This window comes from Mus pahari, chromosome 7, assembly GCF_900095145.1.
Source record: "Mus pahari chromosome 7, PAHARI_EIJ_v1.1, whole genome shotgun sequence".
Lineage (NCBI taxonomy): Eukaryota > Metazoa > Chordata > Mammalia > Rodentia > Muridae > Mus > Mus pahari.
Window position 1 is genome coordinate 53,528,645 of NC_034596.1, and position 20,322 is coordinate 53,548,966.

General features: G+C 40.0%; 1 protein-coding gene across 1 annotated transcript in view; it reads right to left on the reverse strand.

Annotated features, from left to right (window-relative positions):
• The window catches only part of Slc25a21 (solute carrier family 25 member 21), a 463,351-nt gene that overhangs the window by 44,810 nt on the left and 398,219 nt on the right, over window positions 1-20,322 (reverse strand). The window contains exons 4-6 of the mRNA XM_021202516.2: window positions 11,373-11,439; window positions 6,151-6,210; window positions 1,847-1,954 (exon numbers count right to left, since the gene is read on the reverse strand). Coding sequence (XP_021058175.1) covers window positions 1,847-1,954; window positions 6,151-6,210; window positions 11,373-11,439 — 235 coding nt within the window. The remainder of the gene's footprint in view (window positions 1-1,846; window positions 1,955-6,150; window positions 6,211-11,372; window positions 11,440-20,322) is intronic.

Below are 20,322 nucleotides of genomic sequence, written 5' to 3' on the forward strand. Positions count from 1 at the left end.
GTATTCTAAGTTTCTGGACTAATATCCACTTATCAGTGAGTGCATATCTAGTGACTTCTTTTGTGATTGGGTTACCTAACTAAGGATGATATCCTTAAACTAAGTAAAAATCTCATTGTTCATAGATGCCACATTTTCATACGTGTTCTTTTTTTTGGTGGTATCTAAGTTGGTTCCTTTTCCTCTCTGTTGTGAATAGCACATGTAACAAACATGGTTGTGCAATTGTATCTGTGCTGGGTTATAGAGTTTTTCATGGGTATGCCCACAAGTGGTGTACCTGTGGACACTCCTTATTTTTATTCTAGTGAGTGTTCCTTGGTACCATTCTCTGTTTTTGTTTCTGTGTCACTTGTTGCCTGGACAAAGACCTCCAGCTGAAAACCTGTTTGTTCCTTGGCTCCCCTTGCTCTGGGACAAGCTTCCTCATGGGCAAAATGAGGCATTGAGTGGTGATCTCCAAAATTTTCTTCTTGCTGGTCATTTTCCTCCTCTAATAAACTAGTTTTCCTTAGGCTGCTTTCATGGGAACTGTTTTAGATGCTGCATGCTGATGGGGGCATTCGAAAAGGACCCCTCTCCTTTTACATTCCTAAGTTTCACCTTCATTTTCTCTTAAGCTAGAACGACTGGAAAACAGAACATAAAAAAAGAAAATCTTGGGCTACACTGAGAGTTCAGATGTTCAGAAAACCATTGAAACTAAAAAACAAACAAACAAACAAACAAAAAACAGAAACAATAAAACAAAAACAAAAAATCCCAAACTCCAAAACCAAAACTTAACCTTTTGGGTTAGATTGAGTTCATCTGAGTAGACACCTTCAGGTACAACAGCTCTACCCTTCCCAGGCTTCCCTACTCTGGGTCTTGGCAGAAACAGGTGAGTAAGGCCCCTTTATCCCAACCCCCTGCCAAAGAAGCTGTCAGCAACCGCCCAGGCATTATTAGCAGGCAGGAAGTGGGCTGGTGATGAGGGGGTCTCCACCCATTACCAGCTGCTTAAGTAGTAGGCAGGGGTATATATATATATATATATATATATATATATATATATTTTTTTTTTTTTTTTTTTTTTTTTTTCAGTAGAAAAATCCAGGTCAGCAGATACCCCAGACCAATTCATACCACATGCTACCCACATATGGACTTAAAATGCTGGAAAGGGATCTGGAATGTTAATCCCCTTGTTTTCCCCATGCTTTGTGTTTAGAATCCAAAAAGAATACAGCAGGAACAGTGAAATTTGGCAGCGTAAAGGGAATTATTAGATAACTAGAAGGAAGTGAAGGCAGAACACACCAAGAGAAGCTGTCCGCATGGAACACCGTGTACCAGTGATTAGATGTCAAGAGCCACCACTGTGCAAATGGTGACGTCTACGCAGGCTTCAACACTTGCTCATTCAGATTTAACCCAAAGACAACTCTGACAGATTATCAGAAACTTTTGGGGTGGGTTATGGGTGGGGTGAAGAAAGGAGTGAGCTAATTTAAAAAAAAAAATGACTTCATCTTTCTAAAAGCACAATCATGCTATCACCTCAGTGAGTTTGCTACAGCATCTTCTCATGTTGTGTAAAAGTAAATTTAGGGGAAAATTCTACCAAGTCACTATACTTTTCATTAACACTCTAAAAAATATATATGCTTGTTTATCTATCACATCTTAATGGATTTGTGATGCTTTGTGGAATATATTCAACTTTTTCTTATTCTACTTCTTAAAGAATGTTTTTCTGTGATTTATAAGTGTATGAGGTCCGGGTTAATAATTTTATGTATGTATATACACACATGCCTTTTCATTATATTTCCTTAATAGTAGGAAAACATTAAATGGTTACCTCGTTGAACATGTTCCGATTGACTTGCAAACCAACTTTTACCACCTCAAAAGGGTTAACCACGACAGCTTCTGTTAGTCCTGATCCCAATCCAGCGATGAGAAATGTCTAGAAAATAAGTCAATCAATGCTTTAAAACAACTGATCATGCCTGTTGAATTAAACATTCTATTTCTTATGCAGTGCAGCAGAAGTTAGGACGAGAAGGAAGAAACCCTCCAAGTGTACCATACATCATTACTTAAACAGCTTGAATGCTTGATTAGATGCTGACAATTCAAGGACAAGAAATTACAGAAGCCACAAACCACATCCTAATGTTTTCAAAATAAAATGTCAAAGTCCCATCAACAATGATGTTTTCCTTTAACAAAAGTGTAGGCTGTTTGATTGGTTAAAGGTGGGTCCTAAAACATCATCATGTATATAATGAGTTTAAATTGTAAAGGAAGAGCTCTATTTTTAAATCTCTACCTAGATGCCTTTATTGAACAGAACTGCAAATAAAATGTTTATTAAGGAGCCACCTTCCAGGTACATAACTGGAACCATTCAAATGAATAGTCATATTCTTAGAGCTATTACTAAAGATTATTAACAAACAAAATTATTTTCATTCAGTCTCTATTTTATTCTCAACCCTGAGACTCACAGTCAGGGCCTTTCACACAGTAGGCAAAGCGCTACACTGAGTCACATCACAGCTGGTTTTTGTTTTTAAAGGTGTGATTACTCTATGTTTGCACCTAGAATCTGAGTAATAAAAACTGATTAAAAATATCTGGGATGTTCTGGAGGGGCTCCTCTAAAACCTAGGACATTTATCAAAGGATGATTGTATGTCAGATTCTTTTTGTTGATGGGTTGAATTCCAGCAGTAGGAGCCTAATCCCAGCCCTCGGGAGGCAGAGGAGGGCAGATCTCCTGAGTGTGATGCTAGCCTGGTTCTACATAGCAAGCTCTAGGATATCCAGGACTACATAAAGGGACACCATCTCAAAAAATATTAGCAATAGAAAACAACAATTTCATATAATTTTATTCTACAAAGAGAACCTATAAGTTTTCCAGAAAATGCACATTAGAAACAAGGACAATAATTAATCAACAGACATTCATACACACTTACACCCCCCTCCCCCCACACACACAGAGAGAGAGAGAGAGAGAGANAGAGAGAGAGAGAGAGAGAGAGAGAGAGAGAGAGAGAGAGAGACTGAGATTTTCACCCTTCAAAACTCTTGCTATTAAACTAATCCCAGGAAGCTCAGTTTTGTGTCCAAATAGGAGAGGAATAAAAATCCATGGGAAATGGACATCTTCTATGTGATTCATTCATTCATTCATTCATTCATTCCTTTCAGTTTTTGAGACAAGGCCTTTAGAGTCCAGCCTGTCCTTGGACTCTCCTAGTGACCCTCTTGCCCTAGCCTTTCAAAAGCTGGAATTACAAACATGTGCCATGCCTGCCATGCCTGGCTTCACATGCCTCTTATTCTTAGTAGTGTCTCTAATCATTTCAAAATAAGTGACAAGAAGAAAGATGGGGGTAATAAATGCTCTACATCTTTAAAGTGGAGGTGGGGTTGGCTGAGGTTCAGGGGATTGGGAGGCTGCAATCCAGTGGACACCTCCAAATGTAGGTACAGAGAGACAGCGGCCAGGAGGAGTGGTCACACAGGTGCTCTGTGCTGCTACGACTGCATGCCAGCCACAGAACTCTGGACGCTCCCATCCCCTCAACTGTAAAATAGAGATGCTAACTCTTGTTTCTCTACAGGGGTCAAGTCATGCATGGAAGTACTTTTAAATCGCTTTCCAAACATGGCTGCTCTGGTTTCCCATGGAAAAGAGGAAGAATGGAGCTGCACACAGATTCTAGGAGAGATAGAATACCAATGATGTTTTCCATATATCTATCCCACTTCATTACAATCTTAAGCATAATTTGTATAGGGTAAATGACCAAATATTTTCTCATTTATCTCAGACTTTTATCATGGAGTCCGAAAAGCAGCGAGGGGGGGGGGGAACAGTTTCAAACTCTTCTGACTGGGAAAGTCAAAATCCAGATGCCAGGTTTTTATTACTCACTACACGCAGTCTTCTAAGCAATTCACTTTTTTTTGTCCCTCTTTATAGCTTAGCTACATTTGCTGTCAGAACCAGTGTTCAGCAGTCCCTTGTCAAAAGAATTGATCAGATATCAGCAGATCGTGTTACTTGGGTTGCGGCAGAGACATGCTTTTGCTGTCAGGTCTCCAGTCTCCCTGGCTTTCATGTGAGCACCAGGGCATATTTAACGGCTAAATGCCTCACTGTATCAAACAGGAATCCAGAGTAAATGAGTTCAAGAAAAGAAAAGGACCAGATACGGTCTACATGAGTTCATTTATAGGAGATGGAATGGCCAAATACTTTTCCATTTCAAATCTTGAGTCAAAAGACCTGCGGAGTCTCTGAAACAGCCAGCTAGGCATCCGGAGACTGTTTTATTTAATCTCACTGGGACGTCTTTAATCTCTTTTTTCCTCAAGATGTTTCCAGAATTAAGAATGATTTTTGGAAAGATACTGTGAAAAACTATATAATGACACATTTCCATACATACATTCATGCATATACATACATCCATGCATATACATACATACATACATACATACACACATATGTACATACAAACACACACATACATACACACATGCATATTTGTTTTTGGGAAAGGATTTCACCGTCTATCTCTAGTTGTTCTACAACTCACTATGTGGATCCGGTTAGCCTTGTACTTATGGAAATCCATTTCCTGCCTCTGCTTCTTGAGTGCCGGGATTCAAAGTGTGAGGCCACCACTCCAAGCTTGGAATTTAAAACAAAATCTTATCCATTTGAGGTTGCTGGCGTAATGGCTCCTTACAGGAGAAGAGCATGCCTTGCGGTTACCTTATAGGAGAAGAGCATGCCTTGCGGTTTCCTTATAGGAGAAGAGCATGCCTTGCAGGTTCCCCATTTAGTTTGGAGGCTGGTTTGGAAGCTTTTGTCTAGAAACGGATTTTTTTCTAGAAAGTGGGCATGTGAGAATTTTGAGAATAAGAAACACTTCTTTGACAGTCTGTTTGTTAGAGTAAACATTCTGAGACAAACTTTATGAGAAAAGGATATATGGTTCCTGATATACAATAGCTTGATATTCATGATTGTTGTTGTCATTGTTGTTTATGACAATGCAGAAATAAAATGCAGTCCACACTTTGGATTTTGATCATTTCCCAGACCAGCAGTGCCATAAGAGTGAATGATGCTGGGTAGCAGAAGTAAACTACAGTTCTCGGCTGTCTGTCCCTTCAGGAAAGTAAGCAACCAGTTCTCTATAATGCATTCTGCTACTCAGCTGTAAAGTTTGGTGGGTTGGATGTACCCCTACTTTTTGGCTCACAGAGGTTTTATCAGCTGCAACTCCACCATACATGGAGACGTACCTATAATTAAAGAGCTGGAGGCAAGATCATTGCCTTTCCAGTGGAATTTTGAGGTTTTAGCAACCAAATAGGGCTTTCCCCAGGGCTGGGAGGTTCATTGCCATATAGATTGATGCTATGCTGCTTCCAGGTTTCCTTTCCAGGTTCGGGGGAGGGGGAGGGTCATGCAGTGCTTGCTCTCAGGCTCTCAGTGCACACACATTTGGTCAACAGAATTTAATACGCTTTATGAAAGGGAGCAAAGTCACCAAGCAGGGAGCAATGGCACAGGGCAATGGCCAGTCACCAAGTGAGCCTTGTAAAATACCTGACCTGTGTCATTGTAGGACCGCTATTCTTCCCGGCTGAGTTGTTCATAGTCATTCCAATAAAAGGCCCTCAGTCTGACTCTGACCACAGAGTGATTTTATCCCAAGTGACTTGAGGTCCTATATTTACTACAGCTTCTGCAACAGCTGGGAAACTGACCTGTTAGGAAATAATCTTAGGCATATTGACTTTTGCATAAATAGATACATGCAGTGTATAAGTAAACAAATGCATGTTTTGGTTTCCAAAGGTGAATGTAGTCTTTATTTTATATTCTTGACCGTATCTCATAAAGGCCTTTCCAGACATATCATTATTATCATAAATTCATCACTGAGAGTCATAAAATAGCCAGATTGTGAGTTATTATGAAGATGGCTTTCAACAAGTAGCTGAACATTGAATAACTCAAATTCATATTTTAGTAGCTGGGATTTGGGAATCAAAAGAGTTTTTGTTTCTGGAGTTTGCTTTATGAAATAACATACACACTTAAGTATAATAAATATTCTCACTTACCAGCCCTGGTGATAGTGACATATATCCCAGAAATTTCTTGTACAGCTCAAAGGTGGAAAACTGTGAAACAAAACCAAACCTAGAGATTTATAACAATTTCCTGCAACAAACTCTCTAATTGACTGAAAGTCCCTCAGTAAATCATTATATTAATCAGTATTTTAAAATGATGAACCATCTAACATAGCTTTTAATCCTGTCTGGGGCAGTTGCTATTAGATCCCATTTTACCATTCACATTTTTCAAATGTAGTTATAATAACTTACAGAAAATCTGATGGAATCCCTTATAGCGGTAAATGAACCATACAACCTCCATTTACCATGAGCATTTGCAGTCTCCCCAGACATCAATAGACTTCTTTCTTATGGCAGTGATTCAAAATTATAGGCTCGGAGACCTGTAACCCTTGTATGCATTCTCGACGAACCACTTTCCAAGAAAATGCCCCACTTTCTAACACATTTGTAGAAGACATTCACTTCTCAGCCTTGACTTACATGTATAATGCTTGTTCTCCTGACAGCTCCATGGAATTTTTAAACATTAAGTGATCGCAAAGATGCCATGATAAATTAGGTTAGGGCTCATCAAAGTTATCTGGTCTACCTCCTTGCCTCAGTGACAGACTGTCCTCAACCTTATTCCTTCCTTTTGGATCTTAAGAACATGACAGTGAAGAAGGGATCATTAATGCAGTGACATTGTTGGCACCTTCAGAAGATGGTACTGAGTTGTACAAACACATTTTTTCTCGACAAAATGAAATAATCCCTACATATATTATATTTCGGTTTTCTTCCCCTGTACTCTATATTTTGGGAAAGAACTCTGCTTGGCAAGGGTATTTTGTGCCTGAACACTGAACTGAGTTACTACCAACACCAATGATAATAAGGTTCTTAGGACATGTACTATCTGATTCTTAAGAACTAAGAAATAGGATGATAAATCATGCTATTACTTTAAAGCCTAGAAAAATAGGACAAGAAAAAGAAAATAATGAAGTGTGGGGACTAGTTACGGTGTATTATTAGAAAGAGGTGGTTTCCTGGGTACATGACCTCTGGTGTCCTGGGGTAACCCAAGAGTCATTTAGCAGCAGATTGACTCTTCTTATTCTTTTAAAGAACGAGATCATTGCCGTGGTATTTCAGACGAAGTATGCACATAGACTTTCCTAGAACAAGGACTTTATTTGTTCAATGAACTAAATGTTTATTACATTCCTTCCATTCTAGGTACTAGAAATACAGTAAACTGAGCACACACTCGTGCTTTGCTGATCCCACATGGGCCTGTTTTGATAAGAGAACAGGAGAAACTCTAGAATTCATTCTGGAAGGAAAAAAACAAAGTAGTCTTAGGGATTTTGTTTCTTTGCTTGTGTGTTTGTTTGAGCTACTTGTATGTGCTACTGTAGTGAATCCAGATGTCAATTTTATCAGACAAGAGGGTAGGGCAATCTTCCTAATGCCGAGACTCTTTAATATATAGTTCCTCCTGTTGTTGTAGTTTCATTGCTACTTCACAACTGTAATTTTGCCACTAATATGAATCTTAATGTAAATATCTGTGTTTTCCGATGGTCTTAGGTGACCCCTGTGAAAGGATTGTTTGACCCCCAAGGAGGTTGCAACCCATAGGTTGAGAACCACTGGGGTAGGGTATGGGCTGTGGCTGCACCTCAGTACTGATGAATGTGCTTTCCTAGCCTAGTAATGTCCTGTGTTCAATCTCTAGTTAAAAAAAAAAAGGCCAGCACATACTCATGCCCACCATCACATTAGTCACTGTGTTGACTTCCTGTCCCATAGGAATGTCCTGTATCATTTTGGAAGCATTTCTCCATGCTGGTGTTGGGTCCTGAATGTTTTGGGAGGTGATAGGCCTCATGGAAATCTCTATTTCCTTAGTAATTTATGGTGTGAGATGCATTTGTTCAATGTTTGTCTTTTTTCCCTTTCTGGCTTTCTGCTGTTTCAAGGATCAAAGACAAACTGGAATGACAAGAAGTCTAGGGACATGGACTCAGCCCATAACTCTATCCACATTTATGAGGATTTCCAAGTGGATGCCTGGGGACAATTCTAGTCCTTCATTTTTCAGTCTCTGTTTTTCTTTTTTTGGTTTTCAAACCATGCTCATTAACCAACCCATTGAGACACCTAATATCCTGGCGATTCTGTGCTCAGACACAGTTGAGTTGTGCCAGAGCCATTCAAATCTTCTAATCAATGAGAAGTACTCACTACGGTGCTCATCTCTACTCTTAGGGCAGGATCCGTCTGAGCACTCTTCTTATTGCCCTTTGAAAACAGGCTTTCCAGAGTGGCTGGCAGGCACAGGGGCTGCTACTGGCCTTGTGTACTATCATATGACCCTCTAATTCTCTTAGATAGTCTGTCCTTTCTTGGATGGTAGGAGTTCTCTCATAGGCTTCTAAGGCTGAATACTTGAGAGGGTCTCTCTGAAGACCTCAGTTCCTTCTTCCCCCATCTCATCAACTCCAGTAACATTACTATTCCTACAGTCTGATTGAACCAAGGACTCTACTGGTTTCGGTCTTTATTTACTCTCCTTACTTAGAGCCTTAAAAACCTGCTCAGGGCAGTACACTGGGTCACTCATAGGGCCCATCTTGTTTGTTTCCTCTCTCATAGATGTTATTGTCCTTTATTATGTGATGTCAGTGTCTCGAAGATAAAACCCTTGTTTCAAGTACTTTGCTCATTGGTAATGTTCATGCTGTTGCTCATGTGGGTCAGTTAATCTGGTCCTGTTACTGCATCCCAACCAGAAGTGAGGTCTTAGCATTCAAGAAACTTTAAATAATCAATATGAAGATTTGGAGAAATGGAAGAGATCATCTCCACATACAAACTCTTTTCCCTATGAATTTCTTCCTGTTTCATTTACTCATTTATACACCAACTATGTTCTGCACAGAGTAGGTGCAGAAACACAATAGAGAACAAGAAGCCTTCACAGTCTATAACCCTCTATCAGTTTGGTCATGGTAAAGAGTCCTGGGAGATTTGAACACAGAAAGCAATTTCATTTCTGGCCTTGGGATGCCAAATAGAATACTAGGAATAGAAGCCAGCACATGCTGTCTGCCACCTCCCAGTGCCTCTGCTCAAGTCTTCCCTTCTGTTCATTGATTGCAGTTTGATTCTGCATTAATTGTTGAAAGGAGAAATTTGATTTATTTACAAGTCTCACTACTATAATGATGAACCTCATTTCAAACAATAAAATACAGACAAGCATAAAGTTGCCAGTTTCTGATTATAGTAACAATTGTAACTAAAGTGTTCATCCCAAGGGAGATATACCTGCATGGTGTATGCATGTAGATGCCCTCGCCCCCCAATTTTTGAATATGTTTTTCTGAGATAAACTTCGATGACACACAATGAAATAGTTTATGAGGTATGACATGGTTACAATAAGGTGGTTGCTTTCCTCACAAATCCTAGGATAAATATCTATAAAATGAATGTTTTCATAAATTGTGTTGAAAAACTGGTGTTATCCATCTGGCAAAAATACACTTCACTACAACTTCGACTTAAAAAGCCAACGTACTTACCATATGTCTCAATAATTTTTAGGTAAAATCTACTTGCTACAAGATGTCTGGGACACATCCACCAGACCCAGATGCCCAGCAGTTCATCTGTTAACCATTGTTCTGACATGGAACACTGCTTTATTATTTTTTTTCAGAGACTAACTCAGTTTTATAAAGCTCAGGGTTTTTTTTTTCCTTCTCCTTTTGTAAAAGATTGTTCAACATTGATAAAACTTAATCCTCTTAAAGTGCAAATTGTCTCCAATATATAGCGTTAAGGGAAATGGCTACAGGAAGAAGGCTAATTACAACTCACTTTATTTATACATGGAAAACACTGAACAAATGAATATATTATTCCAGGGAGACAAAGTGACTTTCCTTTTGAACAGGAACTCTGTTCTGTTTGTTTACTTGGGCAATCTTTTATCAAGTGAAGCCATTTCATAATTCAATTCAGCCCTTTTGTGTACTTTGGTGAACTTTTTCCAGATCCTCGACTGCGATTCAGATCCTCATAATGAAATTTGGGTTGAAGCAATAATACAAGGAAAGCACAAAAATCCAGGGCAACAAAGACGACACGGTTATAGGGAGAGTGTGCTCGGAAGCTTTCTTCTCTGAACTTGAGACCTGAGTTTAAATTCTATTACATTACTATTTGACATAATGCAAAAGTTTGATGTTTGTGTATATATGTTGGTTACTTCATCATGTTTTTAAGCCCAGTCAACCTCTTCATTTACTCAGTAACAGTGTGTAAGCTGTTCCTTTTTGCTTTTCAGGAGTATTGGGGATAAACATTGAGTATGTGAAAAAGCTTGATGTCATTAAAATAAATGGCATAAAGTTGGAAAGGAAGTCTTTACGTCTATTCTTAGGCTATTTTTATAAAAAGACGAAGCTGCATTTGGTGATGTCAGTGATGGGGGTGGATGGGAGAGCCATGCCAGTTAGAGCTACTGCAATTAGGATTTGTGCATGGAGGAACACATGGGAAACAGTGTGCAGGTCTTTTATCCTTTAAGGGTCTGGCTCACATTCTCGGTTGTACCCTGATTACCAGCAAATAGTGCACAAATCTCCAGAGCTATACATTAAAGAAATGCAAATAAGAATTTTGTATGCAACAACAGAGAATTTTAACAGGAGATATTAAAGGGAGTAATAAGTTTGACTTGTTAAAAATATCATTTGATAATCATACACAAATAAATAGTCTATTTCATAAGACAGAAATTATTTTAGGATTTTCTACATCTTTTTCTTCAATATTCATTGCTCCAAATCGGTATCTCTGAATTGCTTGAGAAAAGGTCCAAGCATTTTTGTGGGTTTGTGATTTAATTACATGAGTTTTAGACACTGTGTGTGTGTGTGTGTGTGTGTGTGTGTATGTATGTTCCTCATTATACCTTTGCCTGGAAAAAAAAAACCTTACAAACAAATATGTATATTTGAGAGATAGACCAAGTCTAATTATAATAAGTATTATCCTGCAGTTTCTGCATTAAGATTTTTAGTGTTTAAGTGATGTGAATTAAGGGAAGTGAATCAAGCCATCTCTTGATTCTATGGGTGCCTTGATACTGAAGCTGTCACCGACCTCTGTTGACATTTGGAGGGAAAGCACACAGTACTTACCTTGACTGCTCTTTTTGGTGTTTCAGCTAAAATGGGTGGGATAATTCCCTTGTAAAAGCCAAACAACCTATTGGAGAAAGAAAATATTTTTATATAAGTAAGGAAATTGACATCAGGTGGTTCTGCTTTTGTTTATGAATAAAGAAAATGAATATCCAATCCAGAATGCTAATTACGAAGTTTGTAGTTTTAGAGTGACAATAAGAATCCTGCATCTCCGCCCTTATGACAATAGGAGGGTGGCTAAGTGATCCTGGGTCTGGATTATCAAGAATAATCTAAGAAATGTGGCCACAAGCTCTACCTATCTACATGCAGACTCTTCTCCCTCTAAGGGGTTTTTATTTTCTCTGTGTCGTGGGTCACTTCAAGCTGTTGGAGGCTCTGTATTCCCTTAAATTTGGTAACCAAATGGGATTAGGGTTAAACCCAAACATAGTGGATTGAACCTTGTGAGGTCAGCGAGGCAACATAACCTTTAATTTTCACTTTCCTGGTTAGTTCTGAGCCTGTGGGGTTAGGTCTCCCATTTCACCCTTCATTTGTTATGTGTATTTTTGAACTCCCTTAGTGGGAGGGGAGCAAGAATGAGGAGGGCCAGGTTTAGGATTATGAGGACTGGTAGTGTGGGGAAAGTCCCTCAACGTCAGCATTGAGGCTACTGTGTCTAATTAATTTAGACAAAAATAAATTATGCATGAGTGTCAAATGTTTCTGATTGACTAAAACTCACCATTTTTTTTAAAAAAAATATTTGGAGTCAAAATTTTAAACTGTACTGTCTAAGAAGCTTGAGATGCCATAACTTCCTTTTCACCGTGCAATTATTGAAACAGAATATCCTGTTCTATTTTCTGAAGTAACTCATCCTCTTGATGAGTTCCTAAGTGGCTACAAATAAGAGTGGCTACTATGTCTGTTTTACATGAGTCAGAAGTGCCTCTGAATGATCCCAACCCTCACTCCAACTTCCTCAAATTGAGTCTGCTTTTCTTTATGCTTCAAGAACAAAAAATTACGAGCCTCTTTCAGCTAACCTCCCATGTTGTTACCCACCTGTACTGACTGATTATGTGTGTCAACTTGACACAGGCTGGAGTTATCACAGAGAAAGGAGCTTCAGTTGGGGAAGTGCCTCCATAAGGTCCAGCTGTGGGGCATTTTCTCAAATAGTGATCAAGTGGGGAGGCCCCCTTGTGGGTGGTGCCATCCCTGGGCTGGTAGTCTTGGTTCTATAAGAAAGCAAGCTGAGCAAGCCAGGGGAAGCAAGCCAGTAAGTAACATCCCTCCATGGTCTCTGCATCAGCTCCTGCTTCCTGACCTGCTTGAGTTCCAGTCCTGACTTCCTTTGGTGATGAACAGCAGTGTGAAAGTGTAAGCTGAATAAACCCTTTCATCCCCAACTTGCTTCTTGGTCATGATGTTTGTGCAGGAATAGAAACCCTGACTAAGATACCACCCCAACACTGTAGCCTCTGGCTTTTATTAGTTCATTGGCTTAAATGGCACCCTTAAGGAGGGAGCAAAGGATTGTGTTTCTAGCTGTTAGTTCCTCCAGGGTGGGTTGCTCTTGGGGATCTTACCTTTGAGTTCTTTTTGCACATAAAACAAAAGCTTGTTAAGTGTGACTTCTGATACAGGTTTAAAACAAAAGCTTGTTAACTGTGACTCCTGATATAGGTTTACTTTGCCCACGGGCTTTGACTTAATAGAGCATATGAGTGCTAGTATTAGAAATAAAGAAAACTCAATTTTAAGAATTATAAGAATTTGTAAATCGCCACATCCCATTTCATTCCCAATTTTAACAACTGGTGTGTAAATTTTCACAACCCTCCCTCCTCCTGGCAACACACTTGTAAAAATTAAATACCTTTTAATCATTTAAACTTAATTTAACCAAATTAGTCTTCACTCTTGAGCATGAGAGCACAGGCAAGATCTTCCTACTGGGAACAGGTAACTTTTGTGGCTGGAAGTTCCTTAGCTATAATGAAAGCAGTGACTAGTAGTGTTCTTTCTGTGCAGGTCTTTCCATGTCTGAAAAATTACTAGTAGATATGAGGGGGGAAGTAAGAGAAATACATAAGCAAAGTTTTAAAAAGCAAATACTCAGGGTAATGGTGGACTTGATGTCCTATATTACAGAAGTAGAGAACAGTTTGAAAAGATGCTGAATTAAGGCAATAATCTTAGACAGCAATACAGTGAACAGAGTGGCTCTCTTGAAAGACATGGTGGGAAGATACTGAAACCCTCTGTTTCCAGGTGGAAGAACTGGCATCAAGAGATGGAAGCAACAAAGGAAGATGGACTTCAGCCAGCTGGAGGTTCTTGAAAATAGTACTTCTAAGAGGATAACCTGTCTAAAGAGCGAATGGCTTTTCCTGAAAAGTGGTAGGTTCTACTTGGACATATGGTCAAGCTGCCTGGATCCCTCTTGTCATAGATACCAGAGGTGAGATGTGGCAATGTGTGGGCATGATGATTATCAAGGTTGGCCTTTTTCAATCATCAGATTCTGTGATCCCAAGAAACGAACAAGGGGACACAAGATTTCCCTTGTTTTAGATGTTTGTTTCAAGCACAGCGTGGCTTTTCTGGAAGAGGACTGACTTGTAAGTAACACACAAGGACTTCATTTGGAAGAAAATATTAAAAAGAGGTGTAAGGCAGGCGGGAACAGAGAGGCAGCTGGGTGAAACATAAGGGTTTAATGTGTAAAGAGCCAGGAGGTCCAGGGCCCTCTGCTTCATGTTGGCGATGTTCCATGGCTGTATTGTCCTCCTCTCCCTGCTAAGCTCCTTTTATGTACAGTGACCTTGTCCCACCATCCTGAACTTTATGCAATACAGTTTTAACTGTTCCAAGAGATCCTAGGCAACTTTAGCTGGTAAATGGGACTCTAGAATCACCCAATTTCCTGCATTGTTTGCATGGACTATCTATGCAACAGTAGCCATGTACCGATGGTCATGCCAGCACTGCTTCTGTGGGGAACTACCACACCCAGTCTGTTTGAATCATGGGAACCAACTTATTAACACAGTATGAGACAGCTGGGTGGCAGGAGATGGCCAGACACCTTGTTTAAAAGGACCCAAAGCATATTCTAATTCTTTAATACAACTCAAGCTAGTCCTATTTGAGTTTTTCTCCCAGAGTTAGAGGTTGGTAATGAACAGTCATCTTGCTTAGTGTGATTAAAGCTCTAAAACATAAAACCAGCAAATCAACAGTAGACATGTTTCTGTTATTTGGAGGAAGCCAATCTACTGTGGCAAAATAGAAAGAGGAGAAGGAAGAAGAGGAGGAAGAGGAGGAAGTGAAGTAACCTGGATTCCTCTTGTCATGGATACCAATTCACTATTCAGGAAGACTGGAAGGAAGAAAAGAAAGAGAATGCTGGTGCTGGGTATATGAATCTGCAATAGAGATTTCTTTAAATTTAGTTATATATAGACAATGTTTGGATATTTACCTCTGATTTTAATTCTCTGAGATACCCTGTAACAACTGCAGTAAAATTTTACTTAAATACAATTGAACTATGCTGACTATTAATAGCCCAGAGTTCTGGATCCAGAAAATATTCCTTAAGGTCCCAATAGCCAGCATGGCTTCTGCAGACCTTTGATGCCATGTCCTCTAAGAAATCTAAAAAATCTGTTAGAATTGTCCCTTGGGACAAAAGGAAGAGTTGCATACATAATGTGGAAAGGAGAATGTGAGACAGTCCCAAGCAGATACTGTCTCTCTAGCTTGAGCTGATAGTTTATTGAAGTTTCCTTTTGCAAAATATGATACACAGATTTCAAAACTTCAAAAAGGAATGACTTCTTTTGTGAAAGATATTTTTCTACCCTTGTCTTTGACTGCCTGCTATGTCAATTTCCTGTGCTTCTGGCTTGTATTAGTTTGGTTTGCTGTTTCAGAGCAAAAATTAGAGAATGAAATCAGGTCTTTTGGAAGATTAGCCAGGACAGTTAACTAGTGTTCTGCTAATTCTCCAGTCCTTGAAACCATAATTCTTAAGCAATACTTTTATTAAAGATACTTGTTAATTTCTAAGTGTGGTGGTTTGAATAGGTTTGACCCCCATAGATTCGTATGTTTGAATGTTTGTCCCATAGAGAGTGACACTAGTAGTAGGTTATGGCCTTGTTGGGGTGGGTGTGGTCTTATTGGAGGACATGTGTTACTGTGGGGTGAAGCCTTGGGGTATTCTATACTCAGGCTTCTCCTAGTATGGAATTTCAGTCTCCTGTCTTCAGACCAAGATATGGACCTCTCAGTTCCTCCAGCACTATGTCTGTCTGCCGATTGCCATGCTTCCTGCCATGATGATAATAGACTAAACCTTTGAACCTATAAGCTGGACCCAATTAAAGGTTTTCTTTTCTTTTTTTTTTTTTTCACTATCAAAATTCTCTTAAACAATTTCTTTATTTATATCAGTAGTCTTGGAGATCCCTGCTTGTGGACGTTGTACATCGTGGTGCGGAGCCTAGTGCGCACCACGATGTTTTTTTATAAGAGTTGCCTTGGTCATGGTGTCTCTTCACAGCAATAAAACTCAAACTAAGTGTAAATAAAGCGCTTAGCAGAAAGTGACTGAGAGTCATTGCAAAAGAAATGAATTAGGCTCCTTTTTTTTTTTCTAAGAGCACATGATGTATTATAACCTTAGCCTATGAGAGATCCTAAGGATACAGTAGAAGATGGGTTACTAGCAGACCAAAGTCATAATAAATGTGAGGACATTCCAGGTCTTCAAAGCCATTAGCTTACAATGCTTAGCATGTCACATGCTTAAGGAGAGCTGTTATTTACAAACCTGTTAGACACACAGTGCTATGAACTTGGATCACATTTGTTTTCAATTGTACAATCAAAACAGGCCTTGTAGTACTTATGTACATCTATAAAACGAAGATCAAAAACTACATTGCACGTGTTCTTCCCAAAGACACAGCTCACACGTAGCTTATTTAAAACATGTTTGTGCCAAGAGCAGGAAGTAAGTTTACCTCACTTTTCTTCCTATCTTGCCTTTAAGGTACAATACAATTTAACATATGGGTGGCTAGAAGGTCATCAAAGAACGAATGAAAGATAGAGTCTGCATGAACGAGTGGAGGAGATGTGGGATTCTTTGTTTGGCTTTCGTCAGCTTTGGTGGTTCACCTATAGCAAGGCAAACCTTCAAAGATGCTTCTCTGCTGTTGCTCATCGTGAGGGACAGGTTTTGGTTATCCTATTTTAAACTCTAAACTTCAGACATCAAGAGAACAAGTATCCAGATAGAGATCAATAAACCTTTGAGTATCTTACAACACCATTTCCACTTGGGTAGATGGGAAAAAAACCCACTTGCTTTAAGTTAGCTCCTGAAAACTTTAGACTGTGGTGAGGAGTGAGTAAAGATGGGGCAGGGCTCTACATTCTCCAAATCTGACTCAGGTGGAGAAACTAATAAGGAGTGGAAAGAAAGCCCACGTTCTGATCCCCTCCCCTTCCTTGCCTGAGTCACCACCTTGCTGGTTTCAGTGTTGTTCTTTTAAAAACTACTTATCGGAAAGTTATTTGTTCTATAGAGCTGGACTCTTACAGTCAGGCTAAGAGATTTTCTGAGTTGCTTTCAGTAGGCTTTGTGCTGGGGACAGTAATGAGGGTTACTTCCTTCTTTGTGGTTCCTCAAGAGAAAGAAAAGTAGTGTAGCTTCCTTGAGACTGACTTTTACAGAGAGGCAAACCACAGTCATCAGAAAGCTTATTATCAATTCAACTGATAAGTGTTTTGTTTTGTTTTTTTTTTTTTTCAGCATCCATTAAGCAAGGAATAGCAGATAAAATATATTTCCAGCTTGGAGCTGGGGAGATGCAAACATAAAGGCCAGAGTTCAGATTCCCCAGAACCCACACAAAAGCTTGTATCCCAGCTCTGGAGAGGCAGATTCCTGGGACTCAATGGCCAGTCAGCCTAGTGACAGAGTTCCAGGCTCAGTGAATGACCCTGTCTCAAAACATAAGAGGCTGGGGATGTGGGCAGAGTGCTGGCTTGTTCGACTTCCTGGATGTGAGTCCCATGAGTGCTTGCTCATTATCCATGAACCTGGTTATGATCCATAGTACTCCAAGAAATGGGTGTAGGGATACAACTTGCAATATCAGCACTGGGGAGGGAGGAAGGAGGATCAGAGGTTTAAGAACCCAGTGAGTTCCAGGCCAGCCTGGGCTACCTGAGAAACTGCGTCAAACTCCTACCTCTTACTAACCAAATAAGGTGGAGTGTGACTTTAGGATGCATGTATGCGCAGAACTGAACTGGAACACACACATGAGCGCTCTCTCTCTCTCTCTCTCTCTCTCTCTCTCTCTCTCTCTCACACACACACACACACACACACAGAGAGAGAGAGAGAGAGAGAGAGAGAGAGAGAGAGAGAGAGAGAGAGAGGCAAATCTCCTGACCATGAAAAGCCAGTCTTTTTCTGGTATTCCCAGGGAGAAAATGTTATCATGCCTCAAAAGAGGCCAGATTCATCCGCTAAATCTAGGAACAGTTAACCCTGGAAAGGCCAGGACAGACATACACAGTTGTACACTCTCTGAGACTGCAACACAAATATAGGAATCGTTTCCAAGGTGAAAAGCCCAGCCACCTGCAATGCACGAAGCCATGAGAAGGCTACCTCCACCTGGAACCTACTTCTTTGCCAAGAACCTGGCAGTCAGTAAGCATCCAAAGCTACAACAATACAGGTGAAGCATGAAACAGGAGCGACAGGGAGAGCGACACCAGATCCCCAGTTGAGGAAATTGGAAAGCATTAACACATCTGTATGTCTAACAGAGTACAATCACTACATTTTATTTTATTTCAACAGTCAGGGCCTAAATGAACATCACCATTCAGTTCTGTTCTGGGCAACTGTCCAAGCTCATCTTTGGTGCAGTTGATTCTGAAGCCTTACGGTCAATCACATCTTGACAATTTGTTCTTCCTTCAGGCTTCAGGCATCCTCCTGATTTCCAGCTCTGGTTTGGAACGCCTGAGTCATCCCTTTTGGCAACAAGACCAACCCAAATCAGTCATTCTCTCCAAGTTGTGCTGGAACGGGGATCTTGTGCTGGTCGGTTTTCTTCCCCTTTCCCTTCGCATCATTCTCCTTTAAAACTTATCCAATACAAAGCTGACTGAAGGCATATAACACCCTCTTTATTCACAGTTACACCCCAGTTTCTCATCCACATGTAGTCATTGTATAACTAACACAGCGAGGCCTTCATCCAGTCCTGGACTATGCGTGCGTGGCTTCCAATCCTGGATGGGCAGGGTATCTCAGGGCACAGTTCTGACGTGACACCTTAGGGTATTATCTGACATTGTTTACACTCCACAAGTCTCAGTAGTTCACAGGATGGAAATAAGAAGGAGTGTTTGTTTGTTTACTTAATATTAATTAATTAATTAATGTCCCAAATATTGCCCCTCCCTGTCCCCCCTTTCAGAGTTCCTCCCCTATCCACCCTCTCCTTTGCTTCTGAGAGCAACCCCCATATCCCCCTCACCCTGGGGCCATATAAGTTTTCCCTATTCAATTCACATTAGGTCTTCAGACACAGACAAAGTTTTAATTGAAAAACAATTTTATACAACAAATTTTGATCATGTTTTCCCCTCCCCAGTTCCTCTCAGATCGTCTCGGCCTCCCTACTTCCCAAGTTTATGGTTCCCTCTCTTTTTCCAAAAAAAAGAAACAAAACAACAAAAAAACAAAACAAAAGAACAATGAAAAAATAGATACACACATTAAAAAAACCAAAAACATCAAAATAAAGAAGCGAAATGAGAGAACAACAACAACGGCCCAAATAAAGCAAAATGAGACAAAAATACAATTGATTCTGGGCATGGGGCTTCCCAGGAAGTGTGGTTACCCACCGGGACGCCTTTGGAGAAAACTGAGTTCCTTTGCTGGCAGCTATCAATTGCAGATAGTTTTTGGGTAGCGATGGGAACCTGTGTCCACTTCCCCTTCTTAGTGCTGGGACCCAGCTGGCTGGAACCTGTGCAGGCCTTTGGTGTGCTGCCCCACTCCCATCATGTCTGGAAGACACCCTTTACTTGGAGTCATTCACCAGCTCTGGTTCTTACAGTATTTTTGCCTCCTCTTCTGAATAGATCCCTGAGCCTTGAGGAGAGCGCTTTGATGAATAAACCTCATCTAAGACTCTCATTACCTGTGGTGGCGCACACCTGGGGAGGCAGAAGGATTTCTGAGTTTGAGGCAAGCCTGGTCTACAAAGTGGATTCCAGAACAGCCAGGGCTACACAGAGAAATCCTGTCTTGAAAAAACCAAAAAAAAAAAAAAAAAAAAAAAAGACTCTCATTAATAAACCCTCAAAGTTTCTCATTCTGCACTTTGTCCAGTGGTGGTTCTCATAGACAATAATTTTTATTAATCCATTACTGAGAATTAATTGAATAAAGTATCTGGTTATAGTCCTTTGATATGTTTTTTTATTTAAACCATATCAATTTCATTGTAGGTGATATAGAAGAATTCTTTAAAGTTTTTTATGAATACATGTTTAAAGTTGAATCTTCAGTATGAATTTATCACAATAATTAAAACTTCTCCTTTCTAAAGCACAAAAGATACGTTTGGCTGTCTGTATCATTTAGGAAGTGGGTCTGTGGCTCCATCCCTGGGAAGCTGGCAGGCTGCTCAGTACAGGCCAAGGGAGAAAGCATTCACACCCAGAGCCCCGAAGGAAATGCTAAGGATAGAAAAAGTGAAAACAGCCTTGGGAAGCAACCAGAGTGGTGAATGACACTGGTAAAATGCAGGTGTTAACTCCCCCATCACTCGACAGAAGACTTACTTATGACCAACTGCACAATAAATACATCACTTGTTGGTGACAGTAAATTACCTTGCTC